General features: G+C 34.8%; 1 protein-coding gene across 1 annotated transcript; it reads right to left on the minus strand.

Annotated features, from left to right (window-relative positions):
• Positions 1 to 356: 356 nt before the first annotated feature.
• LOC129805810 (uncharacterized) lies at positions 357 to 23,636 on the minus strand. The gene is made up of 8 exons (XM_055853988.1): positions 23,336 to 23,636; positions 13,701 to 14,005; positions 6,760 to 7,071; positions 1,982 to 2,246; positions 1,783 to 1,921; positions 1,392 to 1,721; positions 1,140 to 1,325; positions 357 to 1,083 (listed from the first exon to the last, which is right to left on the minus strand). Exons 2-8 carry the CDS (start codon positions 13,756 to 13,758, stop codon positions 673 to 675), a joined length of 1,701 nt encoding a protein of 566 aa, XP_055709963.1. The 5' UTR covers positions 13,759 to 14,005; positions 23,336 to 23,636; the 3' UTR covers positions 357 to 672.
• Positions 23,637 to 24,329: the final 693 nt, after the last annotated feature.

The raw sequence follows: 24,329 nt of genomic DNA on the forward strand, positions 1-24,329 counted from the left end.
GATTTTCTTATTGTCTCAGATGGGAAAGGAGAATTCTCGTCGCGGTTTCATTTTCACTGTTTGTCTCCAATTAGAACATTTCCCTTGTCTCCATTTGGATTAATTTGTTTCCAATAGAAGCATTTTGCATGCGTGTATTTTCCTTGTATTTAAGAAGTTTTCAAATTATATTAAAGAATTTTCACTAAACAGTAACATTCTAGAAGAGTTAAGGAACAAATTTATGTAATTTTCTTCAGAAAAATATTAACTTAATATGATGAATCTTCTGTCAAAGTTAAAGACTTTGGAAAGGGTTTTGAATTAGGACATTTACCCTATAGCATAATTTTCAAGGAAAAAAAATCAATAAAACATTTTTTTATAAGTACATAATTATATTTTTAATATAACTCTTGTATTTAACAAAAGAATTCAGTGATTGGTTGAGGGTGTGTACATTAATATCATCTGACTTTTTTTTTGGCACATTTATCTCAAGATACACATTTAAATGTAAAGTGCAATATATATATATGCCTCATGAGACAATGCAAATTTAATTTATTAAAAATATTAAACATCCATAATATTATTGTTTCTAATCTTATTGCACTATATTTAAAGCATTTTATGGGTTATGCCGGGCTAAATACTAATTTGCTGGGCTATTTTTTTTATACATTGGGAAGTTTACCAGGGTCGCCACATATCGTCACTTCCATTTGAGCTTCTGGACTCAACGTTTTCATTGAGAAGATTCTGATTATTCTGATTCTGATGGTCAAACTGCGGTGATTTCCTCTCGTCGAGTTTGTCGTCATTCTTCTCAATTACCTTGCAAGTGGTGAGAGCAATTGGGATTTTATCCTCAATATTTTCCACATCATCCACTTCCATTTCCCCGTAGTCCTTGCCACTCACTGGACCAGAGAGGGGTTGTAGGGTTGGTGGGGAATCTGCCACTTTAACTGGTGATCGAGCTTCGAGACTACGGCAATCGCCCATTGAGGCTTTCTCTGTGATCTGATGAGCTAGACTCATGGACTTTCGATAGTGCTCCCAGTAGATGGCTTCGGGAATATTGGCAGCTTCAGCTGGGTTCTGCAAGGCATTGGATTAGTATAATTCTCAAGGAATTAGCAATTTATCTGACTTACGAGTTGTTGCTGCTTCCGGTTCAACTCAATAAGACTCTCAAAGTCTGTGAGCGCGGCGGGGTCCATCATGGCCTGGGAATTGAGTCCAAGAGCGGCAGCCAATTGGACGTAGTGCGGAGGAAGTAGGAGAACCATCTGTCCATCGGGAAGTCTCATCTGATGATACTGACCATTCATGGACTCCGACTGCAAAATACAATATTTTATCTCTCAAAGTTTATTTCTTTTTTTAATCTCTTTCGAGTCTCGTACCTTGACATAATCTACATGTCCCTCTTTTTCTGCAACTTCAGGCGGAATTAGAGCTCCCTCAGGGGGCAATCCAAGTGGATTAACTCCATTTGCCATTGGCATCACATTGATTGGTGATGTCGTCCCATTGGGACCTTTGGGGAATTTCTGTCCTTTGGTGGCCATCAGTTTCTGGGCAGATGTTGCAGGGTGAATTTTGCCAGGTTGAAAGTTTCCATATGCGGATGTTGTGGCAATTTCGTTGGTTTCAATCATGTCTTCAATGTTATTGAGGGCGGAGTTGGAATCTGGAGTTTGACGATTTCCCCTGTTGTTGTTCTCATCCTGAATCTTCAAAATCAATTCCTTAGTTTTTCACAAGTTAATCTTAAATTTTGAAATATTTACTTACATCCCGTGGTGGGACAGATGAAGCAAATACAGGCATAGCCGTGCGATCTGCTTCAGGAAGATCATAACGGCTGTTCTTGCTGAAATCAATGGGATTAGTAGAATCCTGGCTGCTGTAATCCATTGTATTGGGATCAGAACTGTAATATTAGGGTTTAGTTAGAAAGACCTAAGACTATCTAGGTTTTAATTGCCATTACTTCTTCTTAAGACTTTCCATGGATCCAAAGTAGTTGTTCAGCTTAGCATCACCTGTTGCTGTTGGTAAGGGATTTGTCTGAGTTACTGGACAAATTTCCGTGTCAATCTCCGCAATGCATTGATCCAGATGTCTCAGAAGCCTAGCCTTGGAGCCTGCATCTGTCAATGTTGGGACACTGGGAAGTGGTGGTGGTTCGGGAGTGGCTAAATATCTAGCCACTTCCCGAGCACAATCTGTGTACCCTGAGCGGTATTTGTCTATGGCTGGAAGTTAAGGTTAAAGTTATTTTTAGATATCCTTATTTTGCAAATCGGCAATATCAAACTATCCTCCAAGCCCCACCCTAATTATTTCATTTTCAAAAATTAATGGTTAAAAGAATTTAATTAGTTTTTCAATATTATGGCGCCGCCAAGTAAACTACTTTAATTATTTTTATCATGGGCGGGGCCAAATAATTCCGCATGACAAATATAAACCATGCCTCCTGTGAGCTCGGCAAACGATCGATAATGTTGTCATTTTTTATCATACATTTTCCAAAATATACTTTTTAGAACTCCTATAATTCAATTCAATTCAAGTTTATTTCATGCCTAAAGATACAATGCTGTTCCTATTTTAAGGCTATACAAAACTCATCATAAGTTTTAATTTTGTTTAGATTTGTGTGATATAAATTACATAAGTTCAATTACAGTTTTTTTTTTTAAATTTCTTTAGTGTGTATTCTTCAGAATTCCTTTTTAAGTTTATAGGAAGGCTATTGTAATTAGCTATTGAGTTGACTGAAATAGACTTAGTACCATATTTTGCAGTCCTAGTTCGAATATTCATTATATCTCCCTGTCTTCCGGCGTTATCACACTTGCACATTAAAATTTTAATGTGATTCGCATTAATTGTCGCTTGTGAGTGTCCAAATATGTTATTTGTGTCTTTGAGTCACTTAATATATTTGGGGTTTTTCTATTTATTGATAAAGAAGTGGACTTGGCTTGCAAAAATTCGTTTAAATTTACCTAAATCATAAATATTTTTCACATTAAAAAATTAAAGAGAAAGTCGCATTAATTTTTCGTATTAATGTTAGAAATCAATTTATATCAAATTTTGCGGGCCAAGTCTATCTTTTTATCAACAAATAGATCAAATTTTGAATATAAAATGAGTCAAACACACAAATTACACATTTGGACTCTCACCAGCGACAAGTAATGTGAATCATATTAAAATTTTAATATGCAAGTGTGATAACACAGTTCTACTATCTTGTGCAGGTTCTAGTAAATTAGATTGTGTGTGAATTAATTTGTGTTTTATTTTGTGAATGTGTAATATTTGTTGTACTTTGATTATTTTTTTAATTGGAAGTAACTTTAGTTCTTTATACAAAATTTCAACAATCTTATGGGGCGGAACATTAAAATTAGGACATTAGGTTGAGACAAGTAAAGGGGCGTGGCTAAAAAATTGAACTATATTTAAATACAGTATACATTGGTTAAAATAAAGTGGTCACCGATGACCCTTTGAAAGGATCACTGTTTTGACACCTATTTAACTCTGGAGTAAACGAACAAAAACAATGAAAAAGTCATCTTTGGGGTTCGCTCAGATGAAAAAAAGGGACAGATAATCCTAACCGGCTTATGTAGGTGAGATTCTTAACGTGAGCTAACTCGGAGCGCATGCAAATTCGATTTGGAGCTGAAGTTGGGAGACGCCATTCAGTTATATTGAATCAAATTCGTGAAATTATACAAATTTTGTATTTAAACCAAAATATCAAGGATTTGGATGAACTGACAGAAAAGTGTTATATGGGTGAAATGTAGACCAGAATGTTCTCTATAATTTTGCCGTAGAACTTGAACTCATCGATTACTCAGAAGCCAAGATAAGCGAGGTTTTTTGTTTCTTAACTCGTTTTTTCATCCAGAGTTCTCCAAGTAGTCATTTGTTGAACTTCAACTATATCAAAGAATTGTTGTATTTTGTGGGACTTTCCATTTAAAACCCTATTTTAAGTGTCTTGGTGGAGTAGAGGCAGTCAAATTGGCATCTGAGTGATTTCAAAGCGTTATTATGGGAAAAATCAATTTTTTCACACTTAAACGGCAAAATCGGAGTGATAGCGTAGTCTGATCGGAAAATGATGTATGGACGAAATGTAGAGACAAATGTGCTCTACAATTATGTCGAAGTAATCATCAAAATCGGTTCAGCGACAGTCGAGATAATTGAGGTTATGTGATATTGAAATTGGTTTTTCGACTGTGGCGCCCCTGGTGTTGGTCCCACGAAGTTCAAATATTCTAGAAAGTTGTAGCATTTGGTGAGATCTTTCGTTTAAGCCCTCATTCATCAAAATCGGTCACATAGAACCGGAGATATGATTTTTTGAATTTCGTGAACTTTGACCCCTCATATCTCCGGTTCTATTGAAACCACAGCGCGCATACGCACCATTTTGGAAACGTCCTAGACTGGACTACAACATACTAAAATTTGATTAACTTGCACAATGCCGTTTTTGAGAAAAGTGACTTTGAATTTCGATGAATTTTGACGCTATCACAGCGCCACCTGTGGTGACTTTTTGAACTTCCATCTGAAAGTGCTCATCGAGACGAAACCAAAAAGGTAAAATTTAGGTCGTTATGTTAATTAGAACCGGAGATAGAGGCCGGTCAATGTTCGAACTTTGACCCCTTATAGCTCGGGTCAGGGGTTATGGATCGACTTAAGGTTTTTTTTGTTTGATAGGTATAATCAACGGCTACAACATACTAAATTTTCAGCCCGATGCACAATGGAATTTTTGAGTTATTTAACTTTTAAGATTTAAAAATTTTCTTTTTAAAAAAAGCGCCCCTAGCGGTGGTTTTATGAACTTGCGATGTTAGAAGGAGAAGTGGCATTTCACGAGAGCTTTCCAAAAAGCCCTCACTTTTTAAATTCTGACAATTAGAACCGGAGTTATGGCCATTTTAAGAAATTTTTTTTGGACCCTTATAGCTCGGGTCAGGGGGGTCGGGGGACCTTAAGTTTGGTATTTATGGAAAGCTCTAAGGCCCAGCTATAACATACTAAAATTTGAGTCCGCTGAATGCCATAGGGGCGGAGCTATTGAGAAAACAAAAAAAGGGGGGTCTTCAAAATGGCGGAAGGAGTTGTGGGGGGTGGGGGGTCTATGCACCAAGTTGCAATTTTCACCCGATATATAACCTTTGCCGAAAACCGCAAGTCGATATCTTTTTTAGTTTAGGAGCTATTAAGCTCCAAAGAGCGGCCGGCCGGCCGGCCGGCCGGCCGGGAACGTAAATTAGCCACATATATATTCGTGATCAGGAAGTGCTGAAACACATTTTGGCCAAATTTGAGGTCGATCGGACGACATGAAATTTTGTTAGGATTATAGTAGGTGAGATTGTTAAGAATCTCACCTAATACGATAAGAGTCAGGGGCATGACGTTTCCTATGTTTCTAGCGTGCCGAAAAAACTTTTGAGTTTATTAGCTATTTTCTGTCATTATAGAATGAATTAGGAAATAATACAAATACAAAATAAAAGCCAATTTAATAGCGAAGAGGCAACCGAAGACCCCAAATTGGTAACCTACGTAGTTTTGAAGATATCTCGTGAAATGTGTACGAAAACAGGAAAATATTTACACTAAAACTGGACGCATTTTTCAGAACTAATGTCACCTCCCTGATAAGAGTAATAAATTTACGATAAAACACGATCTATCGTGATAAATATGCATTTACAAAATTTAAAAAGATTCAAGTGAACCTTTCAAAGGGTTAAATATGATCCATTTTTGTTGAAAAAGGGTCAATTTGACCCTTTTATTTTTACCAGTGTAAATGTATAGAGTTTAAGAAATATAGTAAGATGAGTTGCAATGTTCTTACTTCTCTTATTTATCATTTAGGGTAAGTGTGCCAAATTCCGGCCAGCTTGCAATTTCGGCCACCTGTTTTGTTCCTCGAATTTCCATGAATTTTTAGATTTTACGTACTCTAGAGATTATACAATTTCAAGAATAACAAAAAATGTAGCTTCGATAAACGAGATAACGTGAAAAAGTTATTGAAAGAATTTTCGAAGGACAAGGAATTATGAGAATGAAGGTGGCCGAAATAGGGCACCAAAGCTATGTCTATATTTTTATTCATTTTAAAATGTATTAAGAATGATTTTAGAGTAAACAAAGATGGTAAACTCTTTACAAGGTTCCAAGCAACACTCTTTCAGAAGAAAGAATAAAAAAAATCAATTTGTATTTAAAATTTTACATTTCAAACTTGAGACTTTGACGCTTGCATGCAACTATGCCGAAATTTGGCACACTTACCCTACACGGAAATAATTTTGTATAAAAAAAATTCCGTGTTCGATTAGAATTTTACCTGGGGCGATTAAAATGCATTTTCCGGCGCTATTTTGCTACACCATAGTTTCTATTCTTTCTATTCTTGCAACCGTAATACTCTGAAATTTACCTTGAATTTTTCCTTATTCTAATTCAGAGAGGATATTGCAAAGTGTATAATAAGCTCATTGCCAATTTGTAAATAGAATTTTATTTTATATACAATATTCGCAGGGGGCGTGGCTTAATTATACGATAATTAGATTTGGGAGTGTGGATTGTTCCTAACGATTGTGTTCTATAAAAATCATTTTTGGGAGGATCTTACCCAAAATCTAACATTCTTATAGGATTATTTCGCATAAAATGGGTGAAGGCATGATTTCTTACCAGGATTATCAAGATTCCTATGTCTCTGGAAGTGCCTGACTGTTAGCTCAAGAATGTCAGCTTTCTCAAGCTTAGTATGCTTTGGTTGTCCTTCTGAATTCTTGCTGTTATTCTTTGTGGATTCCAGAATCAGAGCCTTAAGGATAGCTAGACTCTGATTAATTCTGGCTCGACGACGCTTCTCCATTAGAGGTTTATTTGTGCGCTTAAGGTTATCTGATGATGGGGATGACCCAATAGTTGCTGGAGAAGATGAGGCTGTATTTGATGGTAGTGTACCAACTGAACCACCCTTGTTATTAGCGTTGAGATCTGAAATTTTACATAAAGACACATTCTCAATCTTCAATCTCCATTTAAAAAAAAAAATTACGAGGCTTTCTGATTCAAACAATAGAAGAAATGGGTAGTTTGCGAGCCATTCAGCAACAGGTGGTTCCGTGTATTTCGCGTAATCAATTCCCCCAGTTCAGTCAGACTTTCAAACTCCCTCATCCTCTTGGCAAATTAAACACATTCCCAGCACGCGACCAAGGGATGATTTGAATAATTTTCAAGAGAAGCGTCCCATTTCCAATTTGTACAAGAAATGTGAAACTGAGGACATGCTCCTCCTTGGAAAATCCACTTCAACTTTCCGGGACAGTTAAGTGTATTTGTTTGTCCACTTGAACTGGATGAACTTTTCTTCCTCTAGCAAACTTTTTTTTTCTTCTCCTGGCAATTTCCGCTCCTGAGTTGTGAAATTAGTGGGAGGTTTTTTTTTATTATCTCTTCATATTGAAAGTTTTTCCAACTACTTGAAAAATTATTCCACATTCAACTGCCGCAAGATACTCCAGAAAAATGCAATGGTGTACACAGTCTTAGCAAAAATGTGGAATGTTTAAAGAAAAGGTCTGTATAATAATGTTATTGTTCAGTTTGACTTTATACAACTTGTGGTGGAACTTAAAAATTACAAAAAAAAAAACAATCTTAGGAAATTTTGTGTAAAGTTTAAACTTCTAAGTTCTATATGCCATGAGTCCAAATAAAAGTTTGGTGTACAGTGGTTGTTTGCATTAATGAAGTTGTTTTGCGATACCAAATCAAGAGACATACAGAACATCTGAGAAAAATCTCTGAAATTCAGTCAAGAAAATATCCTGTATTGGGGGAGGTTTCATACTGAACCGTTTAAAAAAATATAGGAAAGTTTTATGAAGGGTCAATGGAGTTTGATTGTGGAAATTTCAAATCCGTAAATTCATTTTTAAAAGCTCCTAATCGAGATTTTGGAACATTAAAGATTACTAGAAAATTTAAATTTTTAGTCTAATCGTAAGTCAATGACTTTATTTATGTTACTGTGCATCAATTTTTAGTTCCATGATTAAGTTAAATATTAATTTTGAGTCTTAAAATTGAAGGTGTATTTCAATATAATGTTTCACAATTCGACCGGTCGACGAATCATAGTAAGTGAAGCTTTTTTCACTGAAATATTGTTCTATTTTGCAACAATTCCTAAAAGTGTGTTTTTCCTATTTTATTTTAATGAATTCTTAATTTTAAGTGTTATCCGTGAAGCGTACAAAAAGCCTAAGTTAAATTAATTACTTTATAGTTTTGTGGTTTGTGGTCGAATAGAGGAACACTTCGCATTTTTAAAACATTTCATTTTTTTCTAATTTTAAATTATATTGTGGCTAAATGAAGGTCGCAATTAGTTAGAAAAAGATCTATTCTATAGTTTTAGGTGAAAACCCTATCAAAAAATACAAATTATAACTGTTTTTACATAAGTTTTTCACAAAATCTATCGTTAAGTGGTCGACATAGTTTACTTTACCTTATTAGACTTCAGAGGATAAGACCTCTATATGGATTTATAGGTACTATAGGGATGCCACTCCATTGAAGAAATGGTCGTCATAGTCGAAGTAGTTTAGAAATAAAAATCAGTGTTCGGTGTTACCTTAAATTCAGTGGTGCCCCGATTTCCTCTACATATTTTTTTAATATAGACAATATAGATATATTTTTAATTTTTTTTAAAGTTTATTATGTTCTTTTATATAAACAAATATTTTGGAAAATGCTCATCAGAAGTTTTGAAAGAGATGGAAACAAATTAGGATTATTGAATTCCTCGGATGGATCTATAATAATAATATCGTATAATATCTGATTTTCTAAAGCTTTTGACTTTTTAAAGCTTTTGACTTTGGACTTTCTGATATAAATTTCCTCGATAATACATTAAGATGAACAACTTTTAGCCGAAGCCAGTCAAAATCCCGAAAACCAAAATCCCAAATGCCAAAATCCCGAATGCCAAAATCTCGAAAGCCAAAATTCCGAATGATCAAAATCCTGAAAGGGATGAAATCATATGAAGGGTAGGGGAAATGCTCATAATTTTGTCCAGTTTCTTATTTTGGACACTTTGAGGATAACATTGGACACTAAAAATAAATTGATTAAAATGATGGATTTTTATTCCAATATTTGATGAATAATGAATTCTATCTAAATATTTGTTCTTTTTGGAAGATTTTAACACTAAATACGTTAAAATTTGAATATGATTTGAGTTGAAATTGCTTTGTTGAAAATTCAGTGTGAGCAATTGCTTACGAGAAATATGACAGAACTTCGTGGCTTACTTCAGTCTTATTTAGTTTTGGTGAAGTACTAACAAAGTTTGTTCGCTGTTTTTGAGTGATATTATTGAATATTCATTGAATATCGTGTTGATTCACGTTACTGATGATTTGTACATTTGACCTGAAGTAAGATTTGCCTTGTGAATTATATTTTTCGTGTGAAAAATGGGAAATTTTTTAAGACATTCACCAGTGAGGTGATGAGTCTTATTTTGGACAGGTGTTTTTCTCACGAAATTTCGTGAAGTTTTAGCTTTTGTGATGACTAGGTTGGACCAATGCCAGGAGACACAAAGGAGCATCATCTCTACGAAAGAGATGCAGTGAGAAATGCCTTGAAAGGCTCCCGGAAAGGGCAGGGAATGAGCGAATCCGCACGTACTTGGAGTACCGAAGTCAACTCACTTTAATGAATGATATGGAAAGTTTCCGGGCTTCTTGTGACATTCCACGTTTCCCTTACATAACCAGGAAGAGGACTTGGTAAGATTGGTTCATAAAATGAAGAACAATGGGCATCCTGTTGAGGCGGATTATCTGTCCAAATTTACAGACAAGTTGTAAAAATTAATAACCAAGTTGTCCAAAATAAGAGTCAAATTCACCTCTACATATCAATTCATTTTTAAACGTATTAAAACTAATTTTAGTAAAAATGAGATGATAAATAGTTTGCCAAGTTTCTAAACAATCCTTCTGAAAAGAGAGTAACAAAAAAAGTCAATTAGTATTGAAAATATCGCACTTCAAACTTAGGATATCGATGCTTATATGCAGACTGTCCAAAATTATGAGCACTTCCCCTATAGAATAATTTCTCAAGACACAAAAAAAATTTCCCATTGCCTCTAGCAAGCGTGGGTGCAATCATGAGACTAGCTAAGACATTTTTATGAATTCGGGATTTTGGCTTTCGGGATTTTGGCTTTCGGGATTTTGACGTTCGGGATTTTGGGTTTCGGATTCTTAGCACTTTCCCAAAATTTTGTCTGTTCTTGGATTCACTTTTTAGTTCATCAAGTCCATTAAGTGCCAAGTAACCTTCAAAATTTGGTTTGTTTTTCTGGTATTATATTTAGAAAATTACTTTTATATAAAAAAGAAAAATTTTGAAAAGAAAAACTTTTGAGCTTAAATCATTCTAAATAAAGCCCTAGACAGACTTACGGCTTAAGCCGAGAGATGGCTTAGTGGGAAACTACGTAAAGTCGTCTCTCAGTTTAAGCCATAAGCCTGATCAGCATAATAGTGTCATCTTTTGTTATAAGCATAAAAATATCTGAATAAAATGTATAGTTTTTGTACCAACAAGAGACAGAGATAGATCTAAAGGATTCAGAGACACTATCCCTGCATGAATTGTTACCACTGTATGACTACAGCAGGGGTGAGCAAGAAACGTTTGAAACCGAACAAACGTCAAAATAAGTTTGTCCAAGTATCGTTTTAATCCTTTAATTCATTCCGGACCGCAGCATATGCTGCAAGCCAATTTCACAATTTTTAATCAAAAATATCTAAGTTCAGGAATTAATTGAGGTCTTACAAAAAATATCTTACATTTGGACATCCTTATAGTTTGTAATCATCCACAAGAATCGGATTTTTATCAGTTCTGAATAATTAAAAAACATTGTTTTTCACAGAACATTCATATGATGCTTTGGGTACGACAGTCCCAAAAGAGACGAAAAAGTTAAGGACGATTGGGTCACCGGTGACCCAAAAATGAAACTCTTCCTACGGCCTTCTAAAGTTGTATTTTGCTCTAAAAAGTTAGAAAAAAGTTATTTCTTCTGGCCCTCAATTTTTGACCTTCTCGTCCTTAAAGGGTTAACCATTGACGTGTAATTTTCATTTGACGTTTGTTCTGTTTCAAACGATTCTTGCTCACCTCTGGCCCACAGAATCGTTAACATGATGTTTTTCCCACCTCAGAAAATATGAGAGAGACTGGGGCAGAATTGGCCAGCAAATGATATTCGTAATTCCGTATAATTTGTAAAAAATGTTTGTATCAGACTGATAAATATTTCAAGAAAAAGTAAGGGAGGAGTTTACTTCTAATAAATAAAGATTTTCTCAATATTCCTTCTAAGACAAACTATAACATCTCACTATCTAATACTATCTTTGGCTGAGCTACCCCGGTCTCCCCTATGTTTTCAGAGAAATATCGTGTAATCTTAATTTTTGAATATTCGTTGTCTGTGCTGATATTAGATAGATAGATAAATGCAGAGTAATACGGTGGAAAAGCTCTTTCTCAGGTTATATTTCAGTCATGTAAGAATATGTTCTGGGTTAGAAATGGCTAGCTTTTATTGAGCTGTGTAAGTCATTAAAAGAAATGTTTTTGAATCATTCTTAATAACAGGGTTTCAAGTTCAAAGGTTAACAAAACTCTAGAAAGTGTATTTATGAAGCGATTTAGGCATGTTTGGGTTCGTTGGAAAGGTATTGGAATCTACGATATGTGTAAATCTGTTCCAACTAGTTATTGTTTAGTAACTGGTTATGAACCGAAAAAATATTTTAAATTCAAAATTAAATTGTAATTTTATTCTAAGTAAATTTTGAAGTTAAATAGGAATAGGGTAAGTGTGCCAAATTCCGGACAGCTTGCAATTTCGGCCACCTGTTCTGTTGCTCGAATTTCCATGAACTTTTAGATTTTATGTACTCTAGAGATTATACAATGCAAAAGAGGAACTAAAAATGTAGTTTCGACAAACGAGATGACGTGAAAAAGATATTGGAAGAATTCCCGAAGGACAAGGAACTATGAGAATGAAGGTGGTCGAAATAGGGCACCAAAGCTATGTCTATATTTTTATTAATTTTAAAATGTATTTAGAATTATTTTAGAGTAAATAAAGATGGTAAACTCTTTACAAGGTTCCAAGCAACACTCTTTCAGAAGAAAGAATAGAAAAAAATCAATTTGTATTTAAAATATTATATTTCAGACTTGAGACTCTGACGCTTGCATGCAACTATGCCGAAATTTGGCGAACTTACCCTAACCTTTAAATCGAAAGCTCGAATATCGAAGCTGAGATACTTTGCCTTTCCTTTCGATATTAATTAAATTCTTGTGCGTCATTAAAATGCAGCAAATGGGAATTTATGCTTTTTTGAGTCATCACTGTTTAATTTTAAGCCTTTGCCTAATTCTAGTGGCTTTTAGATTTGTGTTAACATTTTCGACTTTCGAGTGTCTAAAAGGGAAGATTCTTTTTGTATAGACAGTCCTGAATACAAAAAAAAAAGAACGCTTTACCTCACCCTCTCTTGTAAATTCTCTCTTGAAAGCAACATTAAAAAAATATATCCCTTTGCTTTTTGTGGCCTTTTTATGCAAAATTATTAAAATTATCCCGCCGCGGCAGTGGCAATGGCAAAGAGTCAGAAACGGACTGCGGAGGTTGGTTGAAAAAAATGAGGACGAGACACATGCCTTTTCTGCTCATCTTTCTGAACAAATGAAAGGGGTGGGTTGTGGGTTACAAGAAAATATAAATAGATACATATTTCTTCCAGTCGTGGTTTCTTTTACTTCTATGTAATTTGTTTATTTTTATTTGAAAAAAAAATTTGTGCTATTATTTCTAAAAAAGAAAGGAGTGGCTATTTCATCGTATTTTAGAAAGTCTTTGAAACATTCCACATATATCGACTTGTCAGAATATAAGTCGAATAAGTCGATTTTTTGCAAAATTTTTTTTTTCGATTTTCAGGTACTCCTTCACACCTTCCTTGTGGATATTATATATACCGGAAAGTCAATTATTTCCAAAGTTATAGGGGTTTCAAATCCTAAAAATCCTATACTCAGCATGTAAAATCTCAGATTAAAATTGCTCTCCTGTAAAGTTGGCTATTCGCGACTTATTCGTTTTGTATTCTGAGCCATCGATATGTACATGTATACCATATAAATGGGGTATAAATGAGTGAAGTGAGCATAGCTTTTATTAATCCTGATGGAATGTTATTTCCTGAAACACAAATACTTCTCGGAAAGCATTTCTTTGGATATCCGGGAAGCTAAACAAATTGTCCATGTGGCCAAGACATCCCCATGGAAATATCACTGAATCCATTGACGACAAATAGTCAACAATAAATTCCCATAAATGGGTAAGAAATTTGGCCATAATCCATGATTCTCCGACATCTCAGTATTATTGGTAAAATGTTCCCCATGCACAGAGAAAATCTTCCCGAGAATGTATCCCAAGAAGGAGGTTAATCCTCGAAGCCAATTTTCTCATATATATTAATTACCTGATCCTGTTTTGCTACTTGTTTTCGTTCCGTAGTCCTTTTCACGTTTGGCTGTCATTTTCTCAAGGGACGCTCAAGAACAACTATTTGCTCAACTGTTCATAATTTTCTTGGCACTTTTACCAAAACAATCACACTCCACACAATTCTACAATTTCCTGCACAGCAGAATTTACACTTCAAACTGATTAATTGTCTAAGGGTTTGGCGAAGTTTTCCAGGATATTTCACAGACACATCAATTGATGAAGTTATTTTCACAAAGTCATTAATTGAGACGGTAATTTACTTGAAAGTTGATGTACCTGAAAAAGAAAAAAAAATAAACGTTAAAAAAGATAATTACGTTTTCATCCTTCGTCATTTTATTTAGAGAAAATATTAGTATAAAAACTTTCAATTTTTTATGATTTTTAATAGGTTCAAATTTGAAATACCGGATAAAGCGTAATCCCGAGAAAATCTAATTCGGAAAATTTTTTAATAGGGTAAGTGTGCCAAATTTCGGCATAGTTGCATGCAAGCGTCAAAGTCTCAAGTTTGAAATGTAATATTTTAAATACAAATTGATTTTTTTCTATTCTTTCTTCTGAAAGAGTGTTGCTTGGAACCTTGTAAAGAGTTTACCGTCTTTATTTACTCTAAAATCATTCTTAATACATAATAAATTGAATAAAAATATAGACATAGCTTTGGTGCCCTATTTCGGCCACCTTCATTCTCATAGTTCCTTGCCCTTCGGGAATTCTTCCAATATCTTTTTCACGTCATCTCGTTTGTCGAAGCTACATTTTTTGTTATTCTTTTGCATAGTATAATCTCTAGAATACGTAAAATCTAAAAGTTCATGGACATTCAAGGAACAAAAAAGGTGGTCGATATTGCAAGCTGTCCGGAATTTGGCACACTTACCCTAATTGATTACAAAAATTAATAAGCGTAAAATTTGTAAAGGTGAACAATTAAGGAACAACTGAATTTCATATGTATTTATTTATGTGCTGAAGCCTCTTTTCATACTCCGACTTTCAGCGCTGTCCGAATTTTAGAAAATTACTCGAGGAGAAGTACGGTACCTTCGGACAACTCAAGCTTCGAACAATTCGAAGTTATTTCCATGTTGTTAATGAATTTGGCACATGAATCTATTCAGGTAATGGAATACATAGGTGCAGCTATTAAAATGTATTCATTAAGAATAAGTTGTCCGAAGTTTGAGTCATCTGAAAGTACTGCAATTTCCCCTGTATAATATTTAAAATGTTGGTTTGTCCGAATTTTCACGTTGTCCGGAATTCCAAAGTTTATCGTATAAATCTACAAAAATATGAAAAGTGTAATCTCAATCTCATATTTGGATTTTTTACGAGCTCTTAAAAGACCTGAGATATTTATTATTGTCAACATATTCTTAAGAGAAAACTTATCGTTCTACAACATTGCTAAAACAATTTTTCACCATCCCGAAGGAAAATGTACTTTTCGAGTCATGTTTCTAAAAGCTGATTTTGCGAAAATACTTAAAAATTCTAGATCTGTATTTGGTATGGTGTAATTTTTGTTAAGCTAAACGGATTAAAGTTTTGTGATTACTAGAAATCACACACTTGTTCAAGCGTTCAGAAAAGTTTACTTTGCCATTGTTCTTTAACAATCTTACGTTGTAAAAGAGCTATCTAATCATACATAGGCTTTATATTGTATAAAGAATACGTTAAGGTGTGTAAAGGTCTCTGGGGCGTCAAACCAATCGATTGTAGGTGTCTGATCCGCAAAAGGGTGAGTTTTCCTTTATTTGTTACAGTGTGGTGCAATTACATATCGGACTGGCGTGTCCATCCAATTAGCCGATTAAATTTCTCATGATTTCATAAAACACTGTAATTCCGGAACGCCACACTGAATCACCACCCCGCAATTATCGTCCACTTCGCGCAAATGGCTCGCGCCTCGCGGACTCTTGCAATAAATGGGATTGGGGGGCTCCATGTGCAAATGGACAATTGAGGGGTGGCACAGAGAGGTAGGTGTAGAAAAAAAAGTCCCCACGAGATTTTTCCTCACGCTCAGTCGATGGAAAATGCACGTGGGTGAATATTCTAGCAAAGGGTGGGCTTTGAGTGCACACGGAATGGGACAGATCATGTGATATTCCGTGCAAAAAAACAAACATACACGCGAGATACGATGAAAATCAACCACAATATATAGCACCAAAGGTTCTCAACATTTTTAAGAGGTTCCCTAATCGAAATATTTAGCACATGGATTTTTAAAAATTATTATGTTGAAAATCTTACAATCGAAAAGAAAGTGAGAATTTAAATATAGAGTTTTTTTTATCAATTTCTTAACTTTGTATTTTTTTTGCTCAAAACTGCCCCAGCCAATTGAATTAGGGACGAATGAACACCTCTTCCACAAGAAACCCCTATTGACACTTTTAGCAAAATGTTGAAATTTATTTAGGGCAGAATCACATTGACAGTAAAATGCTCACCGTCACCGTCAAAGCCCTCACCGTATTTCGTTAATTTACGCATTTTCATTGCAATTCTTACGCAAATTTTCCATTACGATATTACCTTGTCTCATACTCGGTGGCACTAGGTGAAAATAGTTTAAGAAAATTAAATAAATAAAGCGAAAATGCGATAAACGGTAAGCAAAAAAAAACTGTAGGATTTTTTGCTACAGTTTTTCGCACAGTTTTTTTGCTCACCGTTTATCGCATTTTCGCTTTATTTATTCAATTTTTTATACTATTTTCACCTAGTGCCACCGAGTATGAGACAAGGTAATATCGTAATGGAAAATTTGCGTAAAAATTGCAATGAAAATGAGTAAATTAACGAAATACGGTGAGGGATTTGACGGTGACGGTGAGCATTTTACTGTCAATGTGATTCTGCCCTTAATGTATCTAGTAAAATGTAAGTAATATGGCGTTTTTTCATGAATCTGTTTTTCGATAAGGATAAGTTTTGAAATTTCGTATTCCAAATGGTACAGAGTGGGGTGTCAATAGGTCCTGATATGAGTTCTTAAAGTGTCAATAGGTGTTACTTTTACCCTACAGCATTTTGAGAACAGAATTTTAACGATGATGATGATTATGGTTGAAGAAACACCTAATGGCACTTTAAGTAATCGCATCATGATGACCTATTGGCATCCTATTTTGTACCATATGGGATATGAAATTTGATGGTCTACCCTTAGAAAATGATAGATTAATGAAAAAATGTCATATGATTTGCATTTTATTAAACACATTAAATAAATTTCAATATTTTGACGAAATTGCTAATAAATGTTTCCTGCCGAACAAGTGTTCCTCCGACCCTAGCATAACTTTAATTTTAGAGAGTAAAAATTTTGGAACGTTATGGTCTTTATTGTAAATAATAGAAAAATAGGTTTTCGCAATTGACTTCTAAAGAAACTATGTAAATTTTAATAAGTGTGACGTATCGACTTATACAGGCTTCAGACCTAAGGTTTACGCATTATTTAACTTCTTCTAAATAACTTTTTTTTAGGCAAGATTTTTGAGAAAATTATAAGTTAGGATTGAATATTAAGGGCAACAAACCGCAACATCTTTGGAAATCATCGAAGTTGTTTGTTTTCTCCAAGCCCCTAACAAGTTCACTTTTTTATACGGAACTCTTTGAAACCAATTCGTAAATTGATCTCGGACTCAGCTCACATTGCTCTGAGGGAAAATGTATTTAAACAGATATCTAGTATATTTATCCATTCACACTCAATCCGATCTTATAATACGAAAGATATTTTTCACTTTTAAAATACTTCGTGTAATGGTAACGGATAAAACTTCAAGACGGATATGCGTTTTGGGCCTTAGAGGAAACCGGGGTATATTTAGCCATAGCAAATGAAACTTTTTTTTCGTATTTATTTGTAATTTTTTAGTTTTTTCATGTTTTATAAGGAGTACTAGGATATTGGCTGTATTAAACCGTGTAGTTCAAGTTCAAAACTCTAAAATCCCTGACCTATTGTAAATAGATCCGCACTTAATGGGTCAAGTGGTAGGGCACTTGTTTTATGATGCAAGTGTCCCGGGATAGAATCCCCTTTAGACCACCAGGAATTTTTCTGGCATTAAAGGTGTTCGGATTGCATCCAGTGAGCTTCACTGCACTTGATTCCACGGACATGGCACTGACAACCCCATCCCGTATAAGAAAAAAATATTAACGCATGTCTAGAAATCCCCTTGTGGGAAGGCCTTGTTCCTTCATGAAATGTTGTGCCAGCATTATTATTATTAATATTATAAATAGAATAATGCAAAAAGTAAGATTAATAGCGTGAATGTGCCCTGACCGGTGTAGATATACAGCAAATTTCGGGGTACAATTTGTTACCATTTCTCAGTTGAAATTAAGAACTGAACATACTAAATATTTATTTTACTTGATACATGAATGTTCCTAATCTTAAAAACGTCACTAAAAACTTTCATTAATTTTTTTATGACAATTTTGTAATTGGGTCAAAATTGATGGCACCATTCTGGGAAAATCTATTTAACCAATCGCATTTTGAAATGGTAATATTGCAAGGAATGTCAATAATACTTTTGGGAGGAGCACTTAAGTATAAAAATTATACAGATTATACGCGACATTAATTACGATCATCTGTTTTTTGTTTTTAACGTATTATATTCTTTAGTTTTCACAGAAAAAAATTTCTCAAAATTGTTTATAAATGTTTGTGAATTGCTACTAGTAATATAATACACAGAAAGTTCGTAAAAGTTTAAACTTTTTACAAAAACATTGTTCGTAAGGTTCGTAACATGAGCACTTGACGAGCATTTTTTTTTACAAACATTTATTTGTACACTTTTTGTTTGTCTGATAAAACTTTTTATGAACGAATAACAAAATTTTACAAACATTTTTCTGTGTGTTTACAAACATCTACGAACAAACATTTGTGAAAGAACAAAAAATGTTCGTCAAATGATCATATTACGAACGATGAAAAAGTACAAACTTTTACGAACTTTTTTGTGGGTTATACGATTTACGAGCATTTCGTAAGTGCCCAATAGTAATTCGCAAATATTTACAAACAGTTATACGAAGTATATTTTCTGTGTATTTTTTATGTAATAATAATTTCGATAAAATACGTAAATGTGGGAAAGTTTGAATGGGGGCGGAAAGACTTTGACTGTTAATATGATGCTACCTTTAACTCTTTAAGGACGAGAGGGTCAAAAATTGGGGTTCAGAAAAAATCACTTTTCTGATTTGTTGGAGCAAAACAAATGTTCAGAAGGCCGTAGGAAAAATTTCATTATTGGGTCACCGGTAACCCAATCGTCCTAAACCCTTTAACGACGAGACAGTTTTCGTGGATCGAAAATCAGCAATAAAAATGAAACTATTGTAGAAAACTAGTAAAAAGTTTTATATCTGGCCTTCGAAAAGCCAACAGTGATCTGATTTGGTGTATTTTTTGTCTCTATGAACGATAGGGACAAAAATAGCCTAAAAATTTAAGTAATTTTTCTGACAGTACTAATGAATGATAATTTTCAATCTAATGAAAAATATTATGTTTGAATATTGTAGTTTCTTTTCCTAAAATGGTATTGCTTAAAAAAAATTGGAAGTATAAAAAATATTTAAAATTAATTTTCATTATGAGAATTTAAAAATTCGTTATTTTTGAGCTTAAAAAATTTACTATATGGCGAATAGCTGGAGACTTCCAAAAAATATCCTAGATTCATTCAACCTTCTATTTTGCAATTACGTACAAACATTAGGAAAAAGTAGTTTTAGGTAGTCATGAAAAATTATTTTCATTATGGGACACCGGTGACCCAATCGTCCTTAAAGGGTTAAAGTCTGGTCTAGGAATTTTCGTCCGTGAATGTACTTTTCTTAATCGTCTGTCTTCAAAATTACTATTTTTTATGACCCCCTTACTGAGTCCCTGAGTTTGAGAACCATTGCCTTAGGGATTTTTTTCCACACACCACTTATTCACCCCTTGTTCGCCCTTTTTCCCACTGCACCCCGACCCAGAGATTCAATCGCTGGCTGGTGGCGTCGTCACTCCACTGAGCGACACACATTATATTTTATAGTTGGCCGGAATGGTTTGGGTGCTATGGGGGATGGTGAGACTGGAGTGGTGACGAGTAGCGAACTGGCGTGGCATTTTTTTGTGTTCTCTGACGCTTGCAAACTCAATGGGTTGGGTGATGGGTGCTGAGGGTGCTGGATCTTGTGGGACCCACTCATGACGGTCTCTGGATTATTCTGCTGATGAGCGTGTGCACTGCCAGAGCTTTTCGCCTCGTGCGTGTGTGAGAGTGCTCTGATAAATGGGGCTATTACTCTGTGGCGCGCGAAGGGAGGGAAAATTTGCGGCGACGGATGCGAGGGGCCCAAGTGTGATTTTCCGGGGGTGGTTTGGGGGATGAGCGGAATACCAGGGTGTAATTCCACGCGACGGTGGGTGATTTTGTCGTGATGTGGAAACACGGTGTATCAGCCAAGAAAATGTAGGAAAATTTATTTGGAAAATTCGGGAGGAAATTAGAAGTGATTCAGTGTGGGAGTTTCTTTTCTGGGAAATTAACTCTGTCGCTATTTCATTTCTTGGGAAATCTAGGGATTTTTTTTTTAAATGAGTAGACTTTTCACACAGAAAATGATTACATTTTCATTTTCTAACGGTTAGTTACCATGAAATTTCACAAGAAATCTATCAAAACTAAATGAAAGCTTTTTTGTAAGATATGAAATATAATCCTTAATGTTTTTTTTTAACTTCTATTGCCAAATAAAGCCTCTATTTTGATCAAAAAGCAGAATCTGTTACAAAAATATTTAATTTTTGATCTTGAGCACACGTTTTAGATCAAGAAAACCAAAATTTCTGTCCTTTTCTTTCTCAGAAGTATTATGTTGCACCTAGTCCCCGGCGAGTGGCCTTCAAAGTTGAAGCCAATTTCTTACTTTTACATACAAATGCGTATGGGAATTTTTCTGCACTCGTGATCGTTATGCTAAATATTTAAAAAGTGAGAAGTTTTTCCGTATTATAAGATACCTTTCCGTATGGAGGGATAAATATACTAAATTTTTGTTTAAATAAATTTTTTCCTTGGAGCACTGTGAGCTGTGTCCGAGATCAATTTAGGAATTGGCTTCAAATAGCTCCATATAAAAAGGCGAACTTGCCAGTTGCTTGTGTTGCACTCTTTTTCTTCTTGCGACTATCACAAAAAATCGATTTAGGTTTAATTGAGAGGCATATTCAATCACATTTGAAAAGTACGTCTTGGAAAGTATAAATTTCTTCCGAAATCAATTTTTGTAAAACTACAGATGTTATGATAGTCATGTCCACCCTTTTCCATAAATTTCTTCTACCAAAAACATTCTTTTTCTAATGGCTCTGACACACCTTTTAGATCAGGAAAATTTCATGAAGTCGAAATTCGCATCCCTTTTTTTCTCACATGTCTTGCATATGACTATCTCATTCTTTCGCATACCAAATTCGATTGAGCTAATTGGATTGAATTTGGTGTGATGTTTAAAAGAAGAAGAAGAAGAGTGCGATAGAATGAGATAGACATATGCAAAGCATGTGAGAAAGAAAGGGATTCGAATTTCGACTTCATGAAATTTTCCCGATCTTAAAGGTGTGCCGGAGTCATAAGCACTAAATTTACAAATTTGTTTGACAAAATTTGATTTTTTAATTGATCAAATTAAACAAAGTACTATCAAAAATATTAATTAAAAAAAATTCTATATTCGTTTATGGTTTGTGTTAATAGTTGCCTAATTTTGATGTGGCCATCGCCGTTTCAGTATTTGTTATAAATCTATTTTTTAAAACACGATTTTGAATATTTTATACATAAGGAAAAAATTAAAAAGAAAATAGTTGAAACTTTATTCTAATGCCTCCCGCACACCTTTTAGATCGGTCAAATTTCATAAAATAAAAATTCGCGTCCCTTTTTTTCTCAAAGGACTTGTATTAGTCTATTCCACTCTGTCGGACTAAAAATTTTACTGAATTATATTTAATTTGCTGTGATGTTCAAAAGAAGAAGAAAAAGAGTGCGAAAATGTAGGATAGACATATGCAAAGCAAAGCTTTTAAGAAAGAAAGGGATGTGAATTTTGACTTAATGAAATTGTCCTGATCTAAAGGGTGTGCCAGAGCCATGATAGAATAATTGACAATTTTTGAGCGGTCTGCAAATTGTTGCTCTTTAACTCCATTATTGTTTTATTGGGCTATTTTTTTTTAAATTTAATTTGTTTTTAAAATTTCTAAATAAAAAGATTTGGTTTTAAAAGGGTTATATGTATAGCACTAAAATAGTGCAGAAACTGACTGTAATGTAGTGGACATATCTACGGCTTAAGCCGAAAAACGGCTAATGATTAATGATTCCCATCAGTTTCCCACTAAGCCATCTCTCGGCTTAAGCCGTAAAGGCCTTGACAAACTTGAGGATTAGCCGAGAGACGGCTTAGCGTAATTATATTAGAAATAATGGTTAAACCACATTTCTATCATTTTCCACTAAGCCGTTTCTCGGTTTAAGTCCTAAGTGTGTCAAAGACCTAAGTCTGTTGAGGGTATAAGTATCCAAACTCTTTCCAATAAAAATATAAGATCCTTTTCAAATTTGTGGGATTTATCGAAGATCTTATTTTATTATATTTTGCTCTGTGATCTTTGGTTTGCAAATCAAAGAGAACATCTTAAGAAGAATCTTATTTTTTATAATTTCACGACTGTTTTTGTTTTAAAAGAATAAACTATTTTAAAGTTGTTTTTTTTTTTGTTTAAACAATTTCCTGAGGTTTTTCTGCACTTTCAAATGTACTTTCATTTAAACTTTCCTTTCATATCTTTAGGATTTTTTTTTCCTTCTCTTAGGCAGGAGACCTTTTTTAGTCACTTTGCGACCCCCTCGAGAAATTTATGGGTGGGATTCGCTTTTTTTGAGGGTTGGAAATAGTGGTGTTTTTTTGTGTTGGCGTGGAAGAAGTTAGAATGAGGGTGGGTGGAATTGTGATAAGGCACATTGGCGGAATTGCAGGGGAGCGTGAGGTGGTAAAAGGTGAAATGAGCCGAGGTGAGATGGTGTCATGATTAGGGCGACTAATTGATACGAAGGGTGAACTCCTGTGTGGGCCAGAAACTTCCCTGAATTTTTCATGCTACAAGCAAAATCCACAAGAAAGTACACCAAGCACTCGGATGAAAATTGTTGTAATTAACATGGGTGTATCAGAACAAAAGTCCATGAATTATTAAAGTAAAATTCTTGTATATAAGCTTTTTTTTTCCTCGACAATATTCCCCGTGGTCACATTTTTCTTTCACTCCCTCTCCCAATTCTTTTTCTTTTTTTTTTTTTGATCCGAAGGCCAGAAAACTGTGATCCGGAGGAATTCCCTCCACCTTCATCCCATCAAGTGATTAATGACTTTTTTTTTCACCAACATCGAACATCGAATCCTGAATTAATTCGAATTAAGATCTCCTGCCACTTGGAATTTCTTAGATTTTCATTCATACAGGAAACACTTGAAATTCCTCACCACAACTCCAAGTTGAAATCGAGGGTGAAAAATATCCACGAGGGTTGATATCTCGAAGGGTGTCTTCCACAATCAAAATGCAGCACGAAAAATCTCGCGTTTGTTATATTCACAATAGCAAATCACTTGGGTATCAACAAAGTACTATGGGAAGAACCTCCTCGACTGAGGACACTGCGAACACTGAAACTCGAATGTGGACAAGAGCAAGAGAACAGGTCTTTTCGGTACAACGTCGCTCGAACGACTGATTTAGAGAGAAGCTCTTTTGGCTGATCAAATGGAACTGCGAAGGTTGCCCACAAAATGAGAGAGCTGAGAGTTAATACGGATCTGCAGAGCACACGTTTCGGCGCGCCATGAAATATAGCGTTTGCCACACGACGCCGAGCGGCAACGGGCGGTGGGTGGTATGAAGATTCAATAGCACTTATCAGGAGCGTCACCGTATTGTGTGCTGCCGTTGTTGGCACCACCGATGAGGTTGAGTCTCTGAGCACCACGACGATGGAAAGGTTGAGGACGTCGGCGCTGTGGTGGGAAATGGCTTTCGTCCCAGGGGTGCGTCAATTCACTGTTTAAAGTACAATTTTAGTCTTAGATTTTCCTTACCGAGAATTTCATTTAATAACAAACTTTCATGCTACCATTATCCTATCCCGGTAGGGTAGCAGGAAGATTCAACTTAACTGTAGGGGAGACTGGGGTAGATTTAGACACGTAGTATTAGATAGTGGTATCTTATAGTTTGCCTGCAAAGGAATATTGAGGAAACCACTCTTTATTCTAAATATATACTTTCCCAGATTCATTGAAATATGTATCAGTCTCATACAAACATTTTTTGTACAAATTACGCAATGAAAAATGTCATTTGCTGGCTAATTCTACTCCGGTCTCCCCTATATTTTTACTGACATCTAGCTTGAAAGCTTATTTTAGTACACTGAATCTACTGAGTATTTAATTTTATCCTGAAAGAGTACTTTGCAGT

This window comes from Phlebotomus papatasi, chromosome 3 (assembly GCF_024763615.1).
Source record: "Phlebotomus papatasi isolate M1 chromosome 3, Ppap_2.1, whole genome shotgun sequence".
NCBI lineage: Eukaryota > Metazoa > Arthropoda > Insecta > Diptera > Psychodidae > Phlebotomus > Phlebotomus papatasi.